Source organism: Euleptes europaea, chromosome 2 (genome assembly GCF_029931775.1).
Source record: "Euleptes europaea isolate rEulEur1 chromosome 2, rEulEur1.hap1, whole genome shotgun sequence".
In the NCBI taxonomy this organism is placed as follows: Eukaryota; Metazoa; Chordata; class Lepidosauria; order Squamata; family Sphaerodactylidae; genus Euleptes; species Euleptes europaea.
In genome coordinates this window covers 64,035,536-64,062,386 of record NC_079313.1, presented here as the reverse complement: position 1 = coordinate 64,062,386, position 26,851 = coordinate 64,035,536, and the positions used below count along the sequence as shown (strand labels likewise).

Genomic DNA, 26,851 nt, shown 5'->3' with positions numbered 1-26,851 from the left:
AAACAATAAGCAGGGGGTCAGAGGCAGACCTGACTTCTTTGCCTATCTTCGGCCCGTCACGGCTTACATGACACGCTGGAGACTGTTTCAGATCCTCTGCTTCCGGATTTCATTGGCAGCCTGTTTGCCAGAACCTGAAAACCCATCCAGTTCCACTCACCGATTTTTAAGAGATGAGCTTTTCTACAGCTTCGTTTCCACGGCTTTAACAGATACTGCTTCTTCCTCTGGAAAAACGGTTTCATTCACCCTGTGACTACACAAGGAGGCTCCAGCAGTTAAGATGCACTCAAGAGCTTACTGGTTGCTGGAAAGAGAGTTTCAGGAGTATCGAAACGCCCGCGTCTTTGTGAGTAGTAGAGGCTAATCCAGCCCCCAGCCGCACCCTCCTAGCTGCTTATGATGACGATTACGATAGCGAGGGCCAGAGCTTCAGTGTCTGCTCTGCACACCCATATAGAGAATGGGAATTGTCATGTGATTTATAGAGCTACCGCTGACAGTCTGGGGTGAACGTCCTTCAACTTGATGGGGCAGAGGATAGAGATGTTTTAAATAAATAAGCAAATGGGAGAGGAAGGTGATACTACCTTATAAAAATGGCAAGTTGCCAGTTAACTATATGCAGAGCACACCTCCGAATAATGAAAAGCGCTTTTGACTCTTTATGAACCCTGAGCTAGGGTTACCAGCCTCCATGAGCGGCCTGGAGATCTCCTGGAATTACACCTGATCTCCAGACTACGAGATCAGTTTCACTGGATGAAATGGCTGCTTTGGAGGATGGAGTCTATGGCATTATTCTTTGCTGAGGTCCCTCTCCTCCCTAAACCCTGCCATCCCCAGTCTCTGCCCCCAAAATCTCCAGGTATTTTGCAAGTTGGCAACCTTTCCTCACGTAACCTGATGCTAAGTACTAGTTTAGTGGGAGCTCAAAGCCCCTCTTCTAGTGCTTAGAGGACACAATGGTGGGAGCAGGCTCATGTAACATTTCTAACAGCTCTGCATGACAGGTATACTTAAAAGGTACAACCTTTATCAGCAGGGCAACTTTACAATTTTTTAAAAGCACAGGAGCCCTGACCCTCCTCCTGTTGGCAACCCCATGTTAAGAAAATCCCTGGTGTGCCACTGAGGGCTGGGTCATCCTGAGCAGCCTTTTCCATCCCTCCTATGGGCAGGGCCAATGTCTACCCAAGTAGTAAGACAATGATTCTTTAATTACCCCGCTGCTGGAAGATTTGAAAAGCTGCCTCCATAGGTAGGATTACCCTTTAGTTGATGGAAATACATACAATACCAATTTCTCCATCAGAATAGAGTAGGATTGGAGAGTGGTTGAGAGAACTTGTGAAAACTTCAATTAGTTTTTTTTTTTTTAATCTATCTGTGTAGGGAATGAGCTTAGTGGGTGTTCTGTCATTTTGTTTCTTAAAATTCTGTATAACTACAGAATAATACCGACTAGAAAATAAAACAAATTTCTAAAATAAAATGAATTTATAAACTATGTCACGTATAAAGGGAATACAGACATTCTTTTCATTAAAATGTACTCATTGTCTCAGAGGAAAGTAAGTCAGTGAAGCCAAAGATATTATTTTTCTTTCCCCAGGGTATTTCTGTTACACCTATAGGAGATAACTTGATGGAATGGGTTGCTGAGATCCAAGGGCTGAAGGATTCTCTATGGGAAGGTAAGTTATCCTGTTCCCTAAGAATTTTATAGTAAAATGTGATGTTGTAGTCCAAAAATACTATTGTGTATGTTTCCTAAGAAACACCTCAAAATGTGGATGTTAAAAAAGACTTGGAAGATTTTTCTGTCCATTCAACTCCCTGCCCCAGTATTTGGTGATGGCTGCCAGCTTGGAAAGCTTTAAGAGGGGAGTGGACATGTTCATGGAGGAGAGGGCTATTCATGGCTACTAGTCAAAATGGATACTAGTTATGATGCACACCTATTCTCTCCAGGATCAGAGGAGCATGCATATTATATTAGGTGCTATGGAACACAGGCAGGATAATGCTGCTGCAGTTGTCTTGTTTGTGGGCTTCCTAGAGACACCTGGTTGGCCACTGTGTGAACAGACTGCTGGACTTGATGGGCCTTTGTCTAATCCAGCATGGCCTTTCTTATGTTTTTTATGTACTGTATTTTCTGGCGTATAAGACTACTTTTTAACCCAGGAAAATCTTCTCAAAAGTCGGGGGTCGTCTTATACGCCGGGTGTCGTCTTATACGCCGGATGCTGAATTCCGAGCCGGACTGGAGAATCTGCCTGGGGAGCCGCCTCCGCTCTGTCCATGTCCGGCAGAGGAGGGAGGGGTGGCGAGCCCGGCGAGGGCGCTCACTGCCCAGCTCGGAGTCGGAGCCAGGTGTGCCGGGGTGCACAGAGGGAAGTGCTCGGCTGTGCTCCAGCGGCAGCGCAAGGCAGGCATGTGGCTGGCTGGCTGGGGTGGCCACTCTCTTCTCCCGGCACAGGGTGTTTTGGCTGCCGCCTAGCACACTCAACATGCCCCCTTTCCTCCCCGGCCTCCGCTTCAGCTTCTGTCTTTATGGCCTTCCCTCCTCTCCAAACCCTCCTTTAGCCCCGCCCTCCACGGGCCATCGGCTCAGTCCTCCCCTTGTCTTTAGCCTCGCCCTTCTCGAGGGCCCTTACTCTCGCCCCCGTCCCCCTCTTCTTCCCCGCCCCAGGAGGACCGGGGGTGGCCGCGGGGTTGGGGCGCAGTCCCGAGGGCCGGCCCCAGGCCGCGGACTTGGGACAATCCCAAACTCTATATTTTAACTGTAAAAATGGGGGGTCGTCTTATACGCCCAGTCGTCTTGTATGCCGGAAAGGTACCTGTTATGTCTAACTTTAATTGTTTCTAGCTTCAACTTTTGCTTGATGTGGTTTGTCAAGGTTGATGATTGTGTTCTGCAATGATGTTAATAATTATAAGTGTATTATTGTTTTCCACGTATTCTGTAATTCATTTTGAAAATTTCCCAATGCAAATGATACTTGAATTAAATAAATTTAACTTTGTAATACAGTTGCCACCTCAAATGCTCCAGATTAAAAACACACTTTGAAACCAAGAAACGTATGCCTTACATGTATCAAAACATTAATGCTACTTTATTAGAACATGCTGTCCTCTTAATCTATTCAAGTAATGTTGCAATTTGCAGTTATGGTATAGATCTGTTTTTATTAGTATTTCTATTAATATTAAATAAGGAACAATTCCTTGAAAACAGGTGGAAAGTATACTGTACTGTTCATTTTAAAGTGTAGTGTAACTTTAAATATGACATGTTGGGGAAAAACATTTTAATTAAAAAAGCATAATATTTGCACATAGACAGCTTTGCAGTTGTTCATAAGAAGGTATTTTTGAAATATCACAACATATATATTAAACATATATATTAAACTTTTCACTCCTTATTTAAAGAATAAAGGGGAACATTCGTGTATATGTAATGAATTCAGTGTTACTACTCTACTCACTAACTCAGCATGCCTGATATGACCAAACAAAATAAAGAGGAATAAATTGCCTTGCTGCTTCACAACCCAGATAGACACCAGAGCCATATATTTAAATCTCCTACTCTGCTGGGCAACAAGGCAACCCATAGTTCCCTCCACTCTTTCCCAGCCTGGTCTCATTACCCATCTCCCTCCCTTGCCTCTCAGGTGGCACATATGATGTCCTGCTTGTCTCTGCAGAGAGGAAGGGAGCAACGAGAAGACCAGGGAGGGTGACGGGAATTATGGCCTTCTTGTTTCTCATTGCTTCGGGAAATTCAAAGATTGGCATCCAACCTCTGGTGACTAACAACCCTAGATATGATGTTAAGGTTAAGAATGGAAGGTACAATACTATATATACTTACTAGGAAGGAAGCCATATGGAATTCAGTGGGAAATGTTTCTAAGCAAACTGCCTAGGTATGGGCTGCATCTGAATGTATGTGTAATGGAATCCTGTTTATCTACGTTAGGAGCTGTACTCCAAGTGGCAATGAAGTATACTGAAAATTACAACAAAGTACCTCCAAGCATCCATTTCACCACTATTCCTTTCCATCCTAACGGTAAGGACATTGACAATGGTGTCCCTCTGATAGTGATCAATCAGCAGCATAGGCTGCTATTCTCCTTGACATAATTCTGTATCTGTAAGTTCAGACAGTAGTTGGACCTCAGAGTACATTTTGTCAGCCTTTCCCTAAACACAGTTATCTGTTCGTGGACTTGTTTCTCATGGAGGCCAGTACTCCACTTTAGCCTCACAACAACCCTGTGAAGATAGGCTATGCCAAAAGACAATTATTTTCCTAGGCCACCCAGTGTTCTGGATGACATGCAAATACAACTCTATCCACTGAACCAATCCTTGCTCTCTAGTATCTATCAACCATACCTTTGTGACTTATTGCAGGGCTTGTATTGATTGTGGTGTGCCTTCTGTGGAAGCTGATCAGGAGCCTAGACTGGGCTTCCTCATTAACAAACTTTGTTCCTTGATAGTTATAACTAGAAAAAGGTTTGAACAGTTCATGTGACACAGAAAGAGGTGGATTAGTAAAACTGGTCCTAAAACACTGAACTTATAGACACTTTTCAAGATGCTGAATACCCACAAAGCTCTAAACAGCTTTGGACCAGCATGTCAAACAAAGCACTTTCCCCCACAAAAACTATCCCACCATGAAATACACATTATTCTGGATGTTCGTTGATCAGGTTGGAATGTCAGGGTATTGTCCCATAAGTATTATCCATGCATTTGCTGTGGGGAGGTCTCAAGGAGTCACAGGACAAGCCCCAGAGGGCTGGCATGGCTTCCTATGGGAATCTGGTGGGCTCATCATGAGATGTCATTTTAATGCACTTAGTTGCTATCATGATTCCTTGACTCGATCCAAGATGGAGTCTGCCTATACCTTTGAATTCATAGGTATAAACATTTAAATAAACTTGGATATAATGTAAATGTTTAAATAAATAGGATAGTATCATCTTTCACATAGTTGCATCTATAGCAAATTGTTACCTTTCTTTCACTGTTCTGTAGTTTCATTTTAGAAAACTTGTTTAAATCTTCACAATAGGACACTGCAAAATCTGAATCCTCTGGTTAATGTTAATGCTTTTGTTCTCCACTGAAGTGGACCCAGATTCTGGGAGACCTTGTGTGGATTTTCTAGATGATCCTACCAAGTGGAACATGAAGTTAACCATGAGTAGTATCCTGCTTACTATTCAGGTAAAGGAAGAACTGTACAAAGAATTTACCTTACTTTTTTAATGAACAGTTGTATATGTGCAGGCCAAATATGGGGGCCTGTGCTAATCCAATGGAATGTTAATCTTTTTTTTTTCTTTGACCTTCACTGAATTCAATATCACAAAGTGCTTTTGAAACTCTTCTCAGTTTCAACAGATTTTTTCCATGTGGCATTGAGCAATATATGTGTAAAGTCGTTTTGAGTTCACAGAACATGTTTCACAGTTTTTGGATCCTTATCATCGTACTTACACATTTGAGGAAGGAATTAATGTCTTGGTTTTGCTGAACCCTGTAATAGTTTGGATTCACTGATCCGTCAGCATAAGGCATTGATGGTCACAGATCTAGCAGCCATTTCGGACCCTAGGAACGTTGATTTCCGGGATTGTGGGACTACCTGGAGTAACAGCCATGTGGGTCAGTAGCCTGAAATGAGAAGGACAAGGGACCTTGTGGACCCACGGGCCAGCGGCTCCCAGGGGAAGGAGGAATATTTTTAATAAACACGCATACACATGCTCTTTGGGTGTAAATGGCCACAGTTTTATTGATCACAACAGAATGGAGCATTGGCGGAAAAACATGGGGGCGGATCCAAGATATCAAGTCACCACCCTGTAACTTGATACACGTATCGAAAGCATCGATAAACAGCCCACCACCCGTGGGCACAAAACCGGAGTAGCACTTTAGAGGCCCCACCAGGACGGACATCTCTGTGTGGAGCCAGTGCCACCTGGGATTAGAGTACCCACTGCAGGCCCCGTAGCTGGGCATCGTTGCTGTACTCCATCCCAAGACCCCTTATGGGGATCCCCATAAATGGGAAGGAAAAGCACCTCTTCCCTTCTTGGATCAGACCCCATGGAAAAAACCTCCAGAACAAACTGTGACGAAGAAAGTAACAACATAACCAAACACAGGGAGGGTGGGCGGGTGACCTTGCCGTCCCGTTGCCAAGAGGACGGCTGCTGGGCTGCGCTCATTTAAATAGGCGCAGATGGGTGACGTCAGGCCCCACCCACCCCCTCATTGGGAGGGGGAAGGGAGACATCGCGAGGCAAGCCTGCCTTGCGAGACGGCGGCAGCCCCCACCCAGCGAGACCAACTCTCCTTCCCTTGTCCTGGCCCGGTAAGTCCACAAGGGTGGGACCTGCTTATTCAGGTCCCCCTTTTTTCTGATGGAAGAGACAGGAAGGGAGCATTTTACTCCCTTTCCCCCTACTCACTGGAGCCAGCTGGTACATGCGGCTATTATTCTGCACAGGTCTCACAACCGTGGGAGTCAACATGCCCAGAGTCAGAAAAAACTGCTGGTGGGGAGGGGAAAGCAGAGAGGATGCTCAATCCTTGTACAAGTGGCTCACTGATCCAACCCTGTAGATTGGTCAATTTTTCAGACAGAAAGCAAAGGAAACTTACTATATATGAAGGGGGAGAAGCAGTCCGCTGTAGTATTGTTAGCTTACAGTATGCAATTATGCACAAACGCCTTACTCTTACTTACTCTTGTTTCCTTCCTGTGCTTTTCATGCATGTCATTAAGCTGTTCTGGTATTATTTTGAGAAAGACCGTAAAATACAAGCAGAATGATTCTGCTTTAACTTTTCTTTTTTTTAAATCTCATTCTTTGATAGTGTGATCCTATCATCTACTGTGTGCAATGCTGATGCTAAAGAAAATGTATGTAAAATGAGCACTAATCCTGGCTCTTAATTTGGATGCTGTGGTAGTACTTTTGACATTAGAATAGTAGAGATGGAAAGTCCTTTTTCAGTTTTTCTCATCCCAGAATTACAGGTTGTTCAGCTCTTGTTCCCCCCACTGGTCCACATGTAGGGTTGCCACGTAGACTAAATGGGATGATATTTACCAGCAGATTACATTTACCTCCATGTTATGAAAAGCTTCAGTTGCCCATTCCTAAACTTTTAGCCTCTGTTAAAGGGACAGGACATTTTTCTTCTGCCCTATTCTCACGGCTGCCATAGCCCTGCACAGATTAGTCTGGATAGTATACGTCACATGGCTAGCTTTCCGTCATGACCTAGGTGTCTTATGAAAATTAGTGCCTGCCTTTCCATGGTACAGTTAAAGTTTGCACACCATCCGCTGGATAAGTCCAGATAGACAGCCATGGAATCTTTCCTACATCCTGTGTGCAGAATGCAGAGACTCCTGCTATGCCAGGCACATAGCAATATCCAGGGCTGCAGCACTGTAACCCAAGGCCCTCTTTTCTCCACTGAGACAGCATCTCAAACCCCATGCCCATATGCCACGCTTGTGAAGATCAAGACTTATGGATTTGTACCATTTGCTACCTCAGGGAAGAGCAGAGGAGTCTTAGGGCATGACAATAAGGCCAACACATGTTAGGTCACTGGTGGGTGACCAGACTGACAGTCAGACATACATCAGGGTAACTCACCTTGAAAAGCACTGGGAGCGCGGCGAGGGGGAGAGAAAGCGCTTCTGGTTTCCCTCCCACCCAACTTCTGCTAGTGGAAAGGGCAGAGGCAGGGCACAAGTTGCCAGAGAAAAGGAATTAAAATCCCCCCTGCCACCCTTCCCTCCAGAGAAAGCCCCTCCTCCCCCTTTGCAGCGCCAAGTGAATGAGCATTTTTTGAACGTGAGTTCCCCCCAATGTACATCTGATTGTGAGTTTGGTCATGCATGCATGATCTGAAATGTGCCGGGCATATCATGCAGTTTGGCCCTTATACTATGGGATTCCTGTGTTCTGGTTCAGCACAGCAAAGGAACAAGAGCCTCCTCTCATACCCTTCCTTTGCTGCCTCTGAGAGGCAAACTAGACATTACTTCTTTCACAAGTTTAACATAGAGACTGACAAGTGAAGTATGACCAAGTCTCCATGGTGCACTTATACAACAAGTAACATCTACTTTGGCTCTGTGTTACTGAGGTGTAGGCTGATCCTGAACCTTCCTCCTTGCATGTAAAGAGAAGGAGGTTGCATCCAACGTCTCCCAAACTTTCTCCTTTGAATTGTGTTTGTAACCTATTTTACATCATTGAAAACTAGATGATTGAAAAAGTTTTGAAAACTGCTATGTATGTTCATGCAGGTTATGCTGTCTAATCCAGTTCTGGATAATGCAGTAAATATGGAGGCAGCGAAAATGCTGAAGAACAACATTTCCCTGTATAGAAAAAGAGTTATACGGTGTGTTACCGCTAGCCAGCGCCTAGAAGGTAATAAACCTCTGTGCTTTCTGCTATTAGTCATAAATATATTCTTTTAAGCACCATAGGGAGTTTTAGAAGAAACCTCTTAAATGGCTTTAAAAGACCCCTATTTTATGCCCAGCAGTAAATTTTAATTAGTGTGATTGGCAATGTAACTCGAGCATGGGCTCTTTAGGCGGATCTGTGATCTCACGAAATACCGTTGCCAGGCAATTTTCAGAGGTGATACAGAGGTCATGAGCTGGAAAATGAGGGCGAGAGTAATATTGGAGAAAGTTGGGGTTGTTGTGCCAGGGATTCCTTCAGTGCCATATTTACCTTTTGACATAATCTGCTGTGGAAACTGCATATGGACAGTCTACCACTGTTTTATTATATATATTGCCACCACTTTATATTACATATTGAACCCAAGGAATTATAGGCACAAATTTGCCACTGTGATGGAATGTATTCTGTAGCCTCTCCATATTTTCTGATCGAGACCCGTTTCAGTCCAGATTGTGATGCAAATAGCCTTGTTCACCTATCATTGCTGAGAAAGTGAGGGGGAAAGTGTATTCCCTATTGATTCTCCTGGGCTTCTTGGCAGCTTTCCATACCATTGACTATGGTATTCTTACGGAGAAGTTGGGAGTAGGGGGCACCGTGCTTTGGTTCTTCTGCTGTTACCTGACTGGCCAAATCCAAAAGGTGGTGCAAGGGAGGCTCTTCTTGGCCCCTTGGCATTTATCCTATGGGGGTCCCTAAGGGATCTCATGTTGTTTAACATCTATTTTAAACCACTGGGAGAGGCCATCCTGGGTTTGGAGTAAGATGCCACCAATATGTGCATGACACGCAGCTCTATTTCTCCTTAACAGCTGAGCTGGGTGGGTCTGTGGAAGTCCTGAACAGTTGCCTGGATAAGGCAAAGGGATAAATGAGGGCCAATAAACTGAGGCTCATTCTAACAAGTCTGAGGTACTGTTGATCAATTATAAGGGTGGTTGAAGACTAAGGTTGCCAGCTCCAGGTTGGAAAATACCTGGAGATTTTTGGGGTGGAGCCTGAGGAGGATGGGGTTTGGGGAGGGACTTTAATTCCATAGAGTCCAATTGCCAAAACTGCCATTTTCTCCAGGTGAACTAATCTCTGTTGGCTGGAGATCAGTTGTAATAGTGGGAGATCTCCAGCTGGTACCTGGAGGTTGGCAACCCTATTGAAGACTTACCATAGATGGGGTGCTCTCTCCCTGAAGGAGCAGGCTCATAGCTTGGGGGTGCTGTGGGATTCTGGCCTGGTCCTGGAGGCCTCTGTAGCACCTTTTAGCTACTTCAGCTGGTATACCAGCTATGGCCATGGAGAGCCATGCTGTGATCACATCCAGGTTAGATTACTGTAATGTGTTCTATGTGGGACTGCCTTTGACAAAATGTATACTATCAATTTTTTAATACTACCTGTGTATACTATAGACACACACAGCATGTTTTCAAGGATATGTTTATTTTTTACTTCTACATTTTACCTTTTAACTACCTCTCAGATGGCAAGTACTAAGATACATGTGCTTAGGTAGCATAGTGTACAGCAGTTTGTAGCTCTCTTTCTCTCTGTGGAGGGTTGGGTATATTCACGATTTTACTTGCAGAAAACTAAGGCATTTATTGGTTCTTGTAGGTTATCCGGGCTGTGTAACCGTGGTCTTGGAATTTTCTTTCCTGACGTTTCGCCAGCAGCTGTGGCAGGCATCTTCAGAGTAGTAACACTGAAGGACAGTGTCTCTCAGTGTCAAGTGAGAGACACTGTCCTTCAGTGTTACTCCTCTGAAGATGCCTGCCACAGCTGCTGGCGAAACGTCAGGAAAGAAAATTCCAAGACCACGGTTACACAGCCCGGATAACCTACAAGAACCAATGAACTCTGACTGTGAAAGCCTTCGACAATATTTTTAAGGCATTTATGTTTCTAAATCCCATCAATGTGACAATGCAATTTTATATGCTACATTATAATGTATTTTATTTTGTTAAAGTAAAATAAGTTTAGATTTGATAAGGAAGTATTGCATATGTTTAAATTTCCCAGCAACATTTTTGCTTTTTCAGGGGGGGGGGGAAATCCTCATTTTTTGCATGGTTTCAAAATTTCTGGGAGGTCCATATCTCTCTTTAGGGTTTTGTTACCATCATGTTTCCTCACAGTGTGGTTTCTAAAAGCGTGAGGTAGCCTCCCCATGAAGGTGTGAATAAATCTAATTTAATTTGATGGAATTGACTTTCATGAGAATGTTTTTAGTATTGGAGAGGAGCCATACAATGAGCCACTAAGCTTGGGTCATAAGCCTCGTGTCCAGAGGAGGGTGACCAGAATGTTCAAAGGTCTGGAATCCATGCCCTATGAGGAGAGACTTAGGGAGCTGGGTTTGTTTAGTTTGGAGAAGAGAAGGTTGAGGGGAGACATGATAGCCATGTTCAAATATTTGAGGGGATGTCATGTTGATGAGGGAACTAGCTTGTTCTCTGTTGCTTCAGAGACTAGGGCACGGACTAATGGATTTAAACTAAGAGAAAAGCGATTCCACCTAAACATTAGGAAGAACTTCCTGACGGTGAGGGCGGTTCGACGGTGGAATGCCCTGTCTCGGAGGGTGGTGGAGTCCCCGTCTTTAGAGGTCTTTAAGCAGAGGCTGGATGGCCATCTGTCGGGAGTGCTTTGATTGTGGGATCCTGCATGGTGGGGAGAGGGTTGGCGTCACTGGGGATGTGGGGGGGGGGAGGTAGTTGTTAATTTCCTGCATTGTGCAGGGGGTTGGATTAGATGACCCTGGTGGTCCCTTCCAACTCTATGATTCAGCTCTGTATATGTGATAAGTGAATTAGATTCCTCAGCCTATTTTGATCTGCTTTAAATGCTCATTGAGCCCCACACACTTACCTGTGGGAGAATGCTAATCATGGTGTCTCATGCCCTCAGTCACCACTGAGTGAGGAGGCACCAATTATATGAACAACTTCTTAGACACAGTTGTAAGGTAGATGGTTGCTATAATTTGATAATTCCAGCAGAACTTTTTTAAAGTGGCCACATATCTATGGTACACCAGAAGCTGAACCAGGCTTTATGTATCATTTGTAGATTTGTACACAGCAAAATGTTCAGGATAATGAAGATGTATATTTAAAGAAATTATTCTCTTTTGTAGCTATTGCTAGCACAGAGAAGACATCTACAACTTCGATCAGATTTTATGCTGTACCTGAAGAATCTGCTCCTGAACAACCAAGGTAATATATGATGGTTAAGGTTCGGTGAATGGGCTACAAAAATAATGTTTTAAAGGGAATGGCAGGTGACAACGACGCAAGGGAGCAGCAAGGCCATGAAGGAAAGGGTGCAAAGAAAGAAGGCTGCCCCCCACTGCTGCTGTCTGTCTCTCTTCCCCTTTCCTGTCCTCCAAGGCTCTTGCTGCAGCCTCCTGCAGCAGTGGTGAGAATCTTGGAGCAGAGAGTGCACTTTGTGCTCCAGGCCACTTCTGTGCACCAGCTGTAGGGGGTGGATTGCAAGACAAAGTAACTGTCACATCAAGCATCTCTAGGATAGCGGAGGGAGGGAAAAGGTGGACAGCAGCAATGGGGGGCAGTAAAAACTAATAATGGGGAGAGAGAAAAATAGAAGGCAGCAAAGGGAGGGTAGGAAGTGAACAAGAGGGGATGAAATGTTGGTCAGGGGAAAGGATAGGGTTGCTAGCTCTGGGCTGGGAAATACCTGAAATTGTGGGGGTAGAGTCTGAGGAGGGCAGGGTTTGGAGAGAGAAGGGACTTCAGTGCCATAGAGTCCAATTGCCAAAGCAGTTGTTTTCTCCAGGTGAACTGATCTCTATCAGCTGGAGATCTGTTGTCATAGCGGGAGATCTCCAGCCACCACCTGGAGGTTGGCAACCCTAGGAAAGGATGACCTTTCTCCAGTGAGTCCTCATGGGTCCCCCTCCTGCATCCACAAACCACCCATGCCCACAAAGCTGCAGGGAAGCTCACCCCTCCCCTTAAAAACATCATTGTAGTGCATAATGGCACTGATGCTGTGTCCAGTTCTTCCAACAACAGTGTTGCAGAAAGAACACACAACATACTATTAGTAGTAGGGATGCAAGGCTGGGGCAGGCTTTTTAGATAAGATCCAGGGATCCAGACCAAGTTGCAGAGGTCCTGATAAAATTTTCAAGTGTCGTATAATTTGAAATGCTTGGCATATCTACCTTAAGAAAATGCTCTGTCTGGGAAATGGAAAAGTACAGCATTAAAATGGGATACTAAGAAATAAATAAGTTCCAGTCTTGCAGTTAGGGGCTGAAGAAAGGTCCACATTCAAGCAGTTTCTCGCAGATTTAAATAAAGGTCAAAGTATAGCCTTTAAAGAGCAGCTGCTGACATTTTACAGGACAGCAAAAGCAGAAGAGGGGAAGGGAGCAAGACAAGGACATCAAATAAGCCAAGAATAATGATGGTCATTGTGCTCAAGACTCTTGTCATTTCACAAGATAGGAAGTTTGAGCAACCTCATTGATTCTTGCTGAAATATCCACAATAGGCAGTAAGCTCACAGGGCTCTTGTGCAGCCTTGGGTCTCCTTGTATAATTTATAAAGTTACGTTGGCTGATTGGTATTTAATTATGGAGATCCAGCGATCCAATTATTTGATTGAAGTTAGTATGGCATGAACAAAACAGAGCGTAAGGCACTGAAACTCTTAAGGAATTGCTGCACAAGGGCTGCATATAATTTTGCCTGCTTTCTCATTGTTTTTCCTCCTTGACCTCTGCATGTTGTAATAAAGAGGGTTGTTGTTAGTGGCAATCACATGAAATTTCTTGCAGAAGTTATTTGGGAGTGCAAGACCATGCTTGCATTGCTCCAAGTCCTCCAGCCCTATTAAAAAAGAAAGAGATGAGAGGCCTCCAGCCAGTTCTGCAGGCAGCAACAGCCTGTTCTTTCACCATGAGCTGGATAAAAAGGCGGGATCTCCCCTTCCACCATTAGCTCCTACCCGTTGGACCGTAGGACATGATTGTTTTGTGTGTGTTTAATGCTTGCGCAGAACATAGCTTGCTTCTTCATGCTTATGAGGTAATTAAGGAATGTGTGTATTTGTATTGCTTATGGCTTGAGACAGGTAAAGGAAAAAGAGTGGGGCTCAGCTAGACAATGCATGAGACATTAGTCAGGTCAAGGGTCCCTCGTGGAATATTGGGGAACTAATGTTCATGCAGGGTCGCATTCAGCTTGTGAGCATGACTTGGGAGGAAGAGGGCTTCAGTCTTCCCTCTTGTACTGTTTTCTTGAGCCGAAACAGCTGTGTGTGTGGGGGGGTCTGTTTGTTATGTGTGATATGAGTCAGGTCAGGCGATCCTGACCCAATTTATGGTATACATATCATCTGCTTGAGAGTTTTCACTTGGGAATTTAGTGCGACTGAAAAGCCTTTTAAACATTACCCTGCCCACTTAGAAACCACTTTTCCATAAATGGGTCCTGTGCCGCTGGAATCACATTCAAACGACTCACACTGCTTGTCTTTTGCGATGTGTCCCTTAAAAATCTCTTTTCTCTAATTCTACTTCTTTGTGAAGCTCTCTGCTTGAAAACAGCTAATTGCATAACCTCTCAAAATTTCACCCTTTCAGAAGTTCTGCAAGGTTATCATATGAAGATTATTATTTGACATGGTTTCAAATAGCCACATCAAAAGCAGATGGAGAATTTAAAAAGGCAGGTGAGTGGATGCATCTGCCATAATAAAATTCAACATAGCAGTCTTGATTTTGGAATTATGATTTAAATCAGGGCAAAGGCTCAATCGCATCATCCCACCAGCTGCGGGTTAAAGTCAGTCTGTGTAGCCCCATCTGTGGTGCCAGCATATAGGACCAAGCTATGTATGAGTTCAGAGATCTATGATTAGTTCTCCTGATGTGTAACTTAGCTGCAGACAGTAGTTGGAAAGATGGGCTAATATGGATCAGGCTTGCAAAACTGGGGGGTTGAATCTCTTGCCGGCACTGTATCCATCATCAAAAATGGTTCACCTGATCTGTCTCAGTTCCGTTAGGGAAAAAGACAGTCACAATACAGGTATCAACCTTTTTTCCCTGCTAGAGCATAGGGAAAACACTGTGTGAGTTAGGGCGAGGTAATCTCTCTGTTCCCTAATACCACAGTCCTCATCCATAAGGGGAGCTCATGCCCCTGTTTTTTGCATCTAAATGATATGTCAGGGAATCCTATCGCAAAGCCACAATGTCACACATAATTTGGCCTGGAGGAGTTTGTATGCATGCCAGTACAGTACGCACAATTCAGTATGAATTGATATTTTATACCCAACATAAGCTTTTAACATCCTACAAGTCATCAAATAAAAAAATTGTGAATCATGAAAAAAATTGCTTTAGGTCACCATGGATAGATTCAAAAACACAGTGACTATGACCTTAAGGGGATTGGGAGCATGGACCCTGACTCCGTTCCTGATACACAAAGCAAAGAGACATAAATGCCTACAGTATAGTGAGAAATCATTAAGGGATCTGAATATTTATGGTATACTTCATTTCTGGATGCCACCCATAAAATCAGAAAGGCCCAAAGTGTTCGCTCCATTATAACATAAAATTAATCTAGAGTTAACTCAATTTCTACCACTCAAACTGAGCTCTGTTAACATCCTTCTTACATAAGTACACTCCATTCTCAAAGTCGAGGTATAAGAGAGTTTGATTCACAGTCTAAGGAGCAGCCTCCTTTTCAGTCTAATATACATCTGACCACAGTCAATAGTAAACTCATTACTATGGTACCATGTTGGCCTTGGGCTTGCACAGACTTTATGTCAACATTAAGCTACCTTATACTCAGCCCTGAGATCTTCATACAAAGCTTGTGTGCTACTTTTGATCTGTGGGCAGAGTTTTATGCAGGATTATAATGAATCAACTGCAAAATATAGGTTGATGAATGCTGAGATCAGATATGGACGAATTTTTAAAATGGAGTGGGTGGGATGGTTTCTTTGTGGCAATTAACATTTAAATATATTAAAATATATAATAGAATTTATCCATTGTGAAGTTAAGCTAACGAAAGTGTATAAAGAGTTCCAGTCAGGCTTATTAACAACTGTCCCATTATCCATATGAATTGATAAGTAGGACTGGTGATTTGCTGCTAACATTTTTTAATTATTTCCTCATCAAAAGACATTGCCTGTAAAGAAGGCAGATTTGGAGGCAATTCAGGCATAGCTAAAAATATGCTGATGTCAGTAGTACTGAAACAATTGACCTCTTGCTTCAGCCCTTCCTTAAATTAGGAGGGAGAAATGTTGCACAGAACAAAAAGCCAGGGGAAAAGTTTCGAGTGTTATTTACAAGTAGCTGCCTATAGCTTCCCTATATTACGGTATAACTGCTCTGCATCTGAGAACCACTGTATAGCTTTTCTAATTTAAGATTGTTTTGTATCAATATGCTTCTCAAATACATGTTTTAAAAATACCCTTCAGCTGGGAAGAATAAACAGGATGCAAGCTTGTTCTTCTGGTAGTTCATATTTCCATGTTTTTACATTATTTCAATGAAAAATTATTCCATTTGTCATGCTAGTATTTGATGACCCAGACTTCATAGCCAACCGCTATGAATGGAAGGCCATGAATGCGACTAAAGGTGAATGGGATGAAGATATGTAAGTATCTCATGGAAATTCAAATTTACACACCTACAATGAATGACTCAGGAAGAATGCTAATACTCCAGTGTTATGTATGTACTTCTGAAGACCAGTGTCAGCATGAGAGTGTCAACAGTGAATCTAAATGCAAGTTTTTCTCATAAAATCATATTACATAGAGCCCTACGCATACAGCAAGATCTTCATCTCTCCAAAATGCAACTCAGACAAACATTTTCTTTGGAAGGCTCTGCCTCTGTTGTGTTACCTAGGATGTAACGGCTTTTACAAAGATGTGGAGCTTATTTGTTTTTTTATTTACTGATTGACTGCTGATAGGGGCTCCACAAATTCATGACTGTAATTCATCTCAATAACAACAACAATTTTATTTATATCCCCCCCAGAGCAGGGCTCAGGGTAGATCACAACATAAAATACATCAATAATGTATCAGAGCCATAATAATAATATAAATTAGATAAAAACAAAGCATTACGACAAGACTACCATGATAGCGCCTAATTAGCAATGCCCTTTTTTTCTCATTCTTGTGATAAGATATGCCTTAGTTTGCCGTGTACTTCAGATCAAAGTAAAACCACAGCCACCTCACAACTCCCAGTGCAGCTCAAAAGCTAAATGGTAGGGCTATGGGTACTCTCTATCAAACAGGCCTATTGGTTACAAAGCAGTGTGATATCAAAGGGGAGACTGGGCATTGTTGGTGGGGGGAGACTCAGGATCTGTAAGTTCTATACCAGCGGCAGGCTATGCAGTCCTTTTCTTGCTCTTATCCACTGGGGAACAGCTTGATAATTCCAGATTCCTGTCCAAGCACACACCTGTTTCTATCTGCCTCAGGTCTTTCAGCAAAAGTTTCTTTTTATTATATGTTTATTATATAATATTAATAAAAACAAAGGATAAATGACAAAAAGAACTGAGATTTCTACAACTGAAATAGAAGGACTCATGCCAAGGACTCCATTGGACATAGCATAATAAACATATAATATGAAACATATTACCAAGAAAGCATGAAGAAATTCAGTAGTAAATACAAGCATAAACAATATGTGATAAGATAAACAATTAAATTAAAGCAAAAGTTTCAATGATGAAAATCTGAAGCAGTGTACTAGTGTATGATTATGAGTTTCAGGAGGGGAAATCAACCTGTAGAGGGCTGTGAAAAAGGACCACATCCAACGTTCTGGTTGCTCAAATACTCATGTTGCAATATATCTTTGTGTCCCAATTCCATGTTCCATTAGTTAAGTGTTTCTGTTTTTCAAAAGGACTTGTAGCAGGTATGGAGTGTTACATGTGACCCTCTGCTCCTTGTAGCTTTCAAAAACCTGAATGATCGAGACCAACATTGTCAACAATTATACGGTTATTTCCCTTCTCTTCCCTCATTATGAGAGATGACAATAACTTCTTCCTTTGTTCCAATCTCAGCCCACAATGGCTCTGTGTTCCCTCCCATTAATCAAGTAGGACATGTTTTCCATCCATTTACTAACACTCAGTCGATGAGACTTGTAAGGAATTATGTGCACTTGCCTTCAGAGGTGAAGCAGGTGGAGACTAGAAACAGGGCATTTTAGTGGTGGCATCTGACTTTTTGAATCCCCCCCCCCCCAGGCTTACCTGGTACCTACCATACTGTATTTCAGGTGCCAGGACAAAACATTCCCTTTGATCTAACTATGTGGTTTTATCTTTTTAGCTGTTTTATGGTCTGCTTCTGGCCTGGATTCTGTTATTTTTAGGGTGTTAAGTGATGGTGGTGGTGGTAGTTGTTTGCTATTTTTATGTCTTTAGCTTGTTTTTATATTGTGACTTAGGGTGTTTTATGGTTTTATAATTTTATGATTTTTTTAACCTATAATCCATCTTGAGCGGGACTCTGGAGAGGTAACATGCAAATTCCCTAAATACCCAAATGAATACATTTAACACTCACTGAGGAAATGATGCAAAATAAATACAATTGCCTATTTATTTGGGAGACACTCAAGCCACACAGCTGCTTAACCTTGAGAAATAAATGGTTGCTTTCTTAGCCTGTGTATCCCTGTGATTTTGCCCATATATGAACTAGCCTGCTTAGCTGGTACCTCTGTTTTTCCAGTTTGGGAATGAAAATGGTTCCTGTTTATTTACCCTATTTATTTCTCTATTTTATTTTCTGTATTTTCTTAATGTATTTCTATTTGTTCTATTGTACGGGGAGTACTTCTGTCACCCTGATCACAGAGCAAGCTCTTGGTCTGATTTGGGACTTGCTTTGGGCACCTCTGTATCTCTGATCTCAGAGCAAAGAGTTAGTCTGAATATAGTTATGAATAAGGTCATGCCATATGAATTATAGCCACATGGAACAGTCTGTTTTACACAACATGTATCTTTAATTTGTTTTCAAAATATAGTACAAGAGATTGCAACTAATTATTCCATACATATGTTTATATATGGGGCGAAGAAGGTCACTTCACCTGATATCTTTGCTGTGGGTTCAAAGAAACCTCTAGGCAGCTCTAAGAAGACCTAATTATAGGTTTAAGTTGAAGGAAAGCAAACCTTGAATTAAACGAGGAGTTTATTTTTCTTTCTGAAGAAACTCCAATAATATAAGGTTAATTTTTCTTTGACACAACTTCCTTGTTTTATTTCCCTTAACAGAAGTTCTTTGTTTTATATATTTTATAATTGCTTCATTATGTAGAAACACAGTATCCTACGTGACCCAAGAAAGCATTCCAAAAAACTAGGAATGTCCTTTTTTGACCCGTGTGTCCATTTTTCCCTATAGTGCGAGCTGTCTGGATCTGTTTGAGAAAGCAGCCTTTGCTGTGAATGGGAACAGATTTCTTACGTTAATTTCATAGCAACGTGATTTTGCGTCTTACTTTTTTAAACCCTTGTTGGTGAAAATGACCACCTCTCACTGCCATCTGGTGGTAAGAGATAAACATTTTAAAAACTTGGTTTGGCTGTCGAAGGACTGATTCTCACTGTCATTATGGGTCAAGCGAGAGTGTTGAAGCAACACAGATGGTTTCTTTGAACTCTGCATCATCACAGATTGTCATAGAAGTGTTGGCTGAGTTCTGAAAGGCCACAAAGGCACTCGATTTAGGCGGGCATCCAAAGAAACATTTCTAATGACTGTACTGGATGTTTATTTTTATTTATTTATTTGATTCATTTATACCCTGCCTTTCTCTCCAACGGGGACACAATATCCTCACAACAACCCTTTGAGGTGGGTTAGGCTGAGAGTATGACTGGCCCAAGGCTTTTCTGGTCAATGACCATAATAACAATAAAAGTAAAGACTGGCCCAAGGTCACCCTGTGAGCTTCCTTGGCAGAGTGGGGATTCAAATGTTGTTTGTTACATCACAGATTTGCAGACTGATTGCTGACTATACGTGTTAGAAAACAGCATTAGGAAATGCTATGAGAAAAATCAAGAGCATTTCATGCAGCTTCAGCTCACCAATACAGAAATGACAATGTGAAATCAGTCAAAAACCAAGTTCATATATATGATACTGGCTTTGAATGCTAAGTTCATGTCTCACAGTATTCTCTGAGTTGCAAGTAATGGGTTGGATCTAGTAGGAGATTTCCTCTGACAAAAGGGGGAGGCGATTTTTGTTGATTCCTTCCTCCCAGGGCAGACCTCTGATTTCTTTCTCATGCTGTTCCTGGGGTTTCATGTCCCTCAGGGACAGCTCTTTGGGGGGCATTTGGGGCTGCAGTGGGAGAGGAAAGGAAAGAAATCCCACTCCAATGATGGAAATTATTTCAGTCTGTAGAGATTTTGTACAGGATCCAACCTGTTATATTTTAATATCTGCATATTGTCTTTTTATAGCTTTGGGCAGGAAATTAAGAGCAGTATGAAAGCCATAATTTCATAATTTTAGCCACTCATTATTATATGTAATGGTAAACTAGTTGTCCAATCTGTGGATGATGAAAGTAGCAAAACAGGGCCATCCATATAGACAAGATAGAGGCCTGTTTGGGGGACTCCTCAGTATGTGGAAAAATACAATTTTGTAAACCAAAGGTGGAGCCTTTAAAACCAGCCTATTAAGGACTACATATGCTCCAGAAAAATAAAATGTTGAGAGAGCCAAGAGAGAGAAAATGAAGGGAAGAAATCAGCCTGCTCAAGTCCCTGACAACTTAGAAAAGGCTAAATAAATGAGGGGGGGATTTCCAAATGGTTGCCGCCCTCAGTTCCTCACAGGCCCCCAGTCTGTCACTACATCTAATAGTAAAGCAGCTGGTCCCCATTATGATAACAAAAGCAGCAACTCAAGGACGCCAACAGGCAAGGTATGAGGTAATTTAACTACTCAGGGGAGTCCTGAGAAATGCAGACCCATATGAAATGAAAACCTCAAAGAACAGCATGGATGAGGGCTGAAAATGCTCTAGAAAGGATGGAATGTTGAGAATAGCTATATGTCAGTTAAAGGGAAAAAAGCAGCAGGGGCATATAAAATCACATGAATTTGCCTTATGGGCCTGTCAGTCAGCAGTGTCTACCTTGACTGGCAATGGCTGTCCATGGGGCTCTCACATCACCTGCTACATGGTCCCTTAAATTTGACATGCCAGGGATTGAACTGGGGATCTTATGCATGTGAAGCAGATGCTCTAGCACCGAGCCACAGGTCCTCACCTGGTGTATTAAATCCTAAATGGGAAAATTGGGGGAGGGGTAGTTCAAACTGGTCACCTCTCTTGTGATGCCTTGTGGGTCCCAAGTTGTAAAACAATTAGCCGGATTAAAGTTAAATTCATAAATCACATTGGCATAACTTGTCAAGCCTATTTTCTTTTTGTGTAGCATTTTGTTCTGCAAACTATGGTTGAAGTGATAGCATTCCGTTTAGTGGAATTATCCTTGTAATGCTTAGTGAATTTTCCTTTAAGTATGTTGTTCTAAAGAAAGAAATTTTGCAGTTTTGTGTAGAAATTTAAAACATTTATGCCCCCTTGTGGCTGAAAGAGAATATATTTGAGGTTTCAATTTAGTAGAAAATTCATTGTTGTAATGGAGGAAAATTAAGGATTTTTACAGATTATTAACTTGGAGGAACTCCAGATGACAGATATCTTTCCCCGTGGAGAAAATGGCTGCTTTGAAGGCTGCACTCTATGGCATTATATATAGCTGAGGCCTCTCCACTCCTCAAACCCTGCCCTTTTCAGACTCCACCACAAAATCTCCAGGAATTTCCCATCCTGGAGCTAGCAACCCTAGCAAGCCCTGGCCCCAATAAGTCCTCCCTCAAAGGCCAAAATAGGCATGGAAAGTGTCCTGCCCCTTCCCCCCTGCCTTTTACTGAGGTCTTTTATGCATGGGTACTTTCACTCAAGTTTGTTCCCAGTCTGACTCAGTTGTTCACTGGAGTTATGCATGAGTTTTCCATTCATTAGAGATGATCTCACAGCCAGCCCTCACAAATCCCGGGTCTTTCTGTTCCTGTAATAACCTGATTCTTTGATCTCCCCTGAGATCAGTCTCAGAGAAATCTCCATGCGTTAGCCAAAGCGCGCAACAGGAGTTGGGTGTGTGTGTGTGTGTGAGACGTTTTTCTCACAGTAAGCACTACAGCCAATTACAAAGCAGCGTTTAAAGGGGCAGGGACACAAATGCTTCCTGATGTTTGTCTCCATCCTGAGTTTTTTTCTGAGCAGACATTCACATAAGAAAGGGTTTTAAATGATGCTTGGGACAGCCCTCTTCCTTTTAAAGAGCACCAGTTTTTGAAATGGTTTTGTAAAACGGCACTTGGGTTTCCACCAGGGGGAGAGGGGAGCTGGACATTTTTCTCACAGTAAGCTCTACAGCCAATTACAAAGCAGTATTTTTAAGTGGTGGGGCCACACTTCTGGATTTGAGCTCGGTGACTTTGCTGGTGCATAGCAAATTTTGGATTTGCAATGGAAAAGTGTGGGTTGAGTGAGCATCGAACTCCAGGTAAAACTCCCATGCATAAATGACCTGAGATAACCCAGCCTGGAATACTATGGTTGCCTAGCAATGGCCACTGAGGAAATGCTTTGCTTAAAGCTACAGGTGCTCCTTTTATTGTTTTCAGTTTTTTTAAAACCTCCAATCTTGTGCATTTTTTTAGATTTCACATTTTTCTGCAAAACTGAGGCCCTTTTCAAGTTTGTAGAAAGATCTGTCTTGCCCATTTACAGCTCCAGTCACCAGATTTAAGTATCCTCAGATTTGGTCGACCTGGCTAATGCAATATAAGATAAAATAAGCTTTTCAAAGTTGATCACTATTTATATAGGTATCTTTTGTAAGAACCTAGCAATACTGCAATAAAGGGACTGCATTTATTTTATTTGCCTTACTTATATTCTGCCTTTCTCACTGAGACTCAAGGTGGATTAAACAATGTAAGTCAATACAATCAGTAGAATGAGACACCTAATAAGCAATATAAGAATAATTCTTTCATGTAAGAATAAATTTTAAACCATTCTGGTACCCTTATCCTAAAAATTTCTTGCAAATAAGATCCACTAGAATCAGTGGGGATTTTAAGGTCTTACCTCTCTCTGCTGGTAGATAAGTGCGTGTTTCTGACTATGGCTAAAAATATGGTTTGATAGTGTTTGCATCATTAGGTCTCTGTTTTATTTCAGACATAGAATACTTCTCTCTGACCTTATTAAAAAACGGAAGAACCCCGAACATTTTGAAGTAAGAGAAAATATCTCAAGCATAACTCCAGGTAAGGCAATAGTAAGATAAGCCCCACATTCAATTTTTTTGCGTCATAAATGTGCTTTGTGTCTTATTTGTTGAAGCTAATTTTTACACCTTCCTCCCAATGTGGCGCTTATTTTCTGGCAAGTTTGCATTTTTCCCAGCACTGCAACTAAGGCGGGGAAATGCCATTCTTTGCTGTGTTCATGCAAAACCACAGAGATTCATTAAAAAATTTAAAACAGCGAATAGCAGAAAGCCTTTACCCATCAACTGCCATTTTGTGAATTTTTCATTTTTTTATATTAAATTGTATTTATTTTTAATTGTTTATTGGATGGGGTCTTGCCCTCCCACTCTTTTTCTGGTCTGGCAGGGCTTACCTAGCCAGGCTTTTAAATGATGGGGAAGGACAGAAACACGGCTATGATCCAGCAGTCAGACTAATTCCTTTCCTTCTCCATCTATTTGGATATTGGCGTTGAAAAGCAGCTTGCAACTGTGTTGCATAAAAGCTGAAATGTGACCAGACCCCACATTAACTGATCAGGGCAGAAGGAAGCCTTTTAATAAACATCACATTCTCCAGGTGTAGCGTTCAATTCTTTCTCATTTATAGCTGGTCAGGTAACCCTGAGTGGGGCCTTTGGCCAGTATTTTGATTGTGGACTACATGGGTTTTGCTTTTGCTCCTCCTTAATGGCTGTAATAAATTTGGTGTGGCTAGCACAGACTGTCACTATAATAGTTGTCTTCCAATATGATTTAATTAGATGCTAATTTTTTCTTTTCCTTTGACTTCTTTGATCTTGAAGCTACACATATTTGCAGCAAAAATAATGAACTTTGTCCGAAGCCATTGAAACTCTTGCCTGCAATCTTAGGGCTTTGCTAGAGGGGGAAATTATATCTTTCCACTGGTGAAAACTGTTTAGCTTCATTTTGATGAATGAAAAATGCTATGGGCAACCTAGGGTTGCCAACCTGTTATCTGGAGATGTCCTGGGATTACAACTGATCTCCAGGCAGAACAGTTCACCTGGAAAAAAATGGCCGCTTTGGAAGGTGGACTCTATGGCATTATACTCCATTGAAGTCCCTCCCCAAACCCCACCCTCATCAGGATCCGCCCCAAAAATCTCCAGGTATTTCCCAACCAGGAGCTGGCAACCCTACCCCCACTCCCAAATCTTAGTTCTAATTAGGCTCCACAGCTGTGCGTAGTGGCATTCATGCTCCTGTTAGGGGTAGTTGTGCATTGACGGCCTGCGGTGGAGAATTTCCAGATATGGCTCTCTGACTGGGCAATATGAAATCAAGAGAAGAATGATCTCTCAGGTAGAGAGATGTTTGGAAACTTCTATGATCAATCCTTTGCAAATAGTTACCCGGCTTCGCATTGAAGGCTCCAGAGGATATTTGCCCGTAATTTTTTCTAAATGGTTGATTCCATTGTCCTTATATGTAGATGGGATACTTTTTGTAATATTTAGCTTAAATGATTGCTTCCACAACTTAATCCCATGATCTTGTGCCATGACTGGCAGAAATGAACATCTTCACTGTTACAGCAGTTTCAACATATGAAAATGTTATTGTGCCTCCCATCTTTTGTAGCATAAATATACCTGGTTTCTTCTACAACTACACAACAGATTAGGGTTGCCAGGTCCCTCTTTGCCACCAGTGGGAGGTTTTTGGGGTAGATCCTGAGGAGGGTGGGGTTTGGGGAGGGGAGGAACTTCAATGCCATAGACTCCAATTGCCAAAGCAGCCATTTTCTCCAGGGGAGCTGATCTCTATCAGCTGGAGATCAGTTGTAATAGCAGGTGATCTCCAGCTAGTACCTGGAGGTTGGCAATCCTACAACAGATAGATTTTACTAACCGCATATTACACAGGTCTTGGACTATATATTGTTTATATTTAGAAAACCTGGATACAAAAAAAATGGTAAATGACAATTTGGCTTCAAAGCTTAAAACCTTATTGAGAATTTTATTTTCATTTATATAGTTTTTCTTTCTTTGTTAAACTGTTCTTTGTTTTCTTTGGCATATTTACTACCACAGTGCCATCTGAGTGCCATGAAAAACCTATTATAGCAGATAAGATTCAAAGCAAAAGTCAGGAAGAAGAGCACTGGGAGCAAGAAGTTGAAGATTTAGTAAATTGGTCAAACACTCTTGTTGAATAAGAAAGACGGGATTGATCGACAGTCTTAAGTATTTTGCTTCAATTTGATAATATCTCTTTGCAATAGAACCGAATGTTCCCACACCACTTGGGCGGCAACCTGTGCGGTTCAATGGGAGGCATATTGTTGGAAAGATGGTAGATACTCCTAGTCCTGATTCAGAGCCCCCAGAGTGGGTGGGTTGTCTGGTTTTAAAACTGCCCTGGAGCAAGCAGGGATCACTTGGTTCAATTTGTGCTTGTGGCCCACTGGGAACTTGTCCCATCAGTACAAGGCCCAGTCCCCTCCCTTCCCCCAGGATTCCCTCTATATGAAAGGACATGTGCAGACAGGCACCTGAAGACAGTTTATTAACAGAGAGAAAACTGACTCCAGTTAAGCTCTGCTCCTGTGTTCCTATGTCATGTGCAGAGGAGTTTTAAACCAGATTTCTTCATCCCACTTCATGCCAGAGGAGGAAAGGAAGGAGGAAGGTGTGTGTAAGCCTGCCAACAAACCATCAAGTTCATGCACTTTCAGGCTTAACGTTCGGTTAAAGGGATACCTAAATGTAGCCTAAGAGAAGCTCTCGGTGGTTCCAAGTTGATTGGTTTGCTTCATTGTGCAAAATTGTACACATTTCTGCACTTAAGTTTATATGCACATGTATATTACATGAGTCAGCTTTCAGGCTGCGCAACCTGTAGATTAAAAAAAAAGCATAACACCTGTACACCTGCAGCAAACTTGTAATAATTGTAATTCCTTGCAGGCCTCTGTGACTCCACTCAAAATCTTAGAAAGATACCAGATTCCTATCATGGGGCTGGTTTTTATGGTTTTTGTGGATTATGTGAATCTGGGATCAAACCAGCATCATGTCATCTTTCAGTGTATAAAATGAAACACTGATATTAAATGCAGATACAGATACAACAGGTGCTTGTGTCTCTCTCAGTTCTCGTTCATTCAAATTGTGAGACAACAAATCTAATAGAACAAGGTGGTCTTAGGCTCAGCTTCCTGTCATGTTCTGTTCCATGCCCTACATGGGTAACATGTTTGGAGAGTACCGTGTTACCTCCTTTATTTATCTTTCAGCCATTCGTAAGGGTTGTTGCACAGGGTGACGAGACCACAACCTGCTCCTTCCTGTGTATTCAGGCTCCAGCATAAGGGTCTTTTCACAAACCATTTTTCTGTCCCACTGTTCAGTTGTGACCACTGTTCTGGCCATTTCTTTTTAATCCAGACGTTCATGATAAACCTTCTCACATTTCCATTAAAATCCTCTAGTGAATATGAAGTACAGAGAAAAAACAATGCTTTGGCTGAATTCAGCCACAATCTTAGCTATAATAATATAAAAGGAAGATATACAGATATTTGCCACAAGATTCCTTCTTTTCTTCTTTTTTTCAAGAATAATTAGAGACAAATTTAATTCAAGATGAGTAGTGTTAGTCTGTAGCGGCAAAATAAAATGGGAGTACAGTGGCACATTAAAGAGCCCTGTAGTATCTCGACACACATTTAAGATAGAGGTATCCAAAATAACTGGTTGGTCACTGTCTGAAACTCTATGCTGGGCTAGATCCAACAGGCTCTACTTATGTTCTTGTGCACTTATAAAAACACTTGGTTGATATGATCACTTAACATTCATAAATAATAAAATAGCTAATTTGTAAACATCCTGGAA

At 42.0% G+C, this 26,851-nt stretch overlaps 1 protein-coding gene across 1 annotated transcript; it reads left to right on the top strand.

Moving 5' to 3' along the window:
* Positions 1-283: 283 nt before the first annotated feature.
* On the top strand, positions 284-25,170 carry UBE2U (ubiquitin conjugating enzyme E2 U). The gene is made up of 10 exons (XM_056844761.1): positions 284-349; positions 1,616-1,697; positions 3,998-4,090; positions 5,168-5,265; positions 8,381-8,507; positions 11,689-11,770; positions 14,168-14,256; positions 16,145-16,226; positions 22,910-22,998; positions 25,046-25,170. The coding sequence occupies exons 1-10, from the start codon at positions 284-286 to the stop codon at positions 25,168-25,170; spliced, it is 933 nt and encodes a 310-aa protein (XP_056700739.1).
* The last annotated feature ends 1,681 nt before the right edge of the window (positions 25,171-26,851 follow it).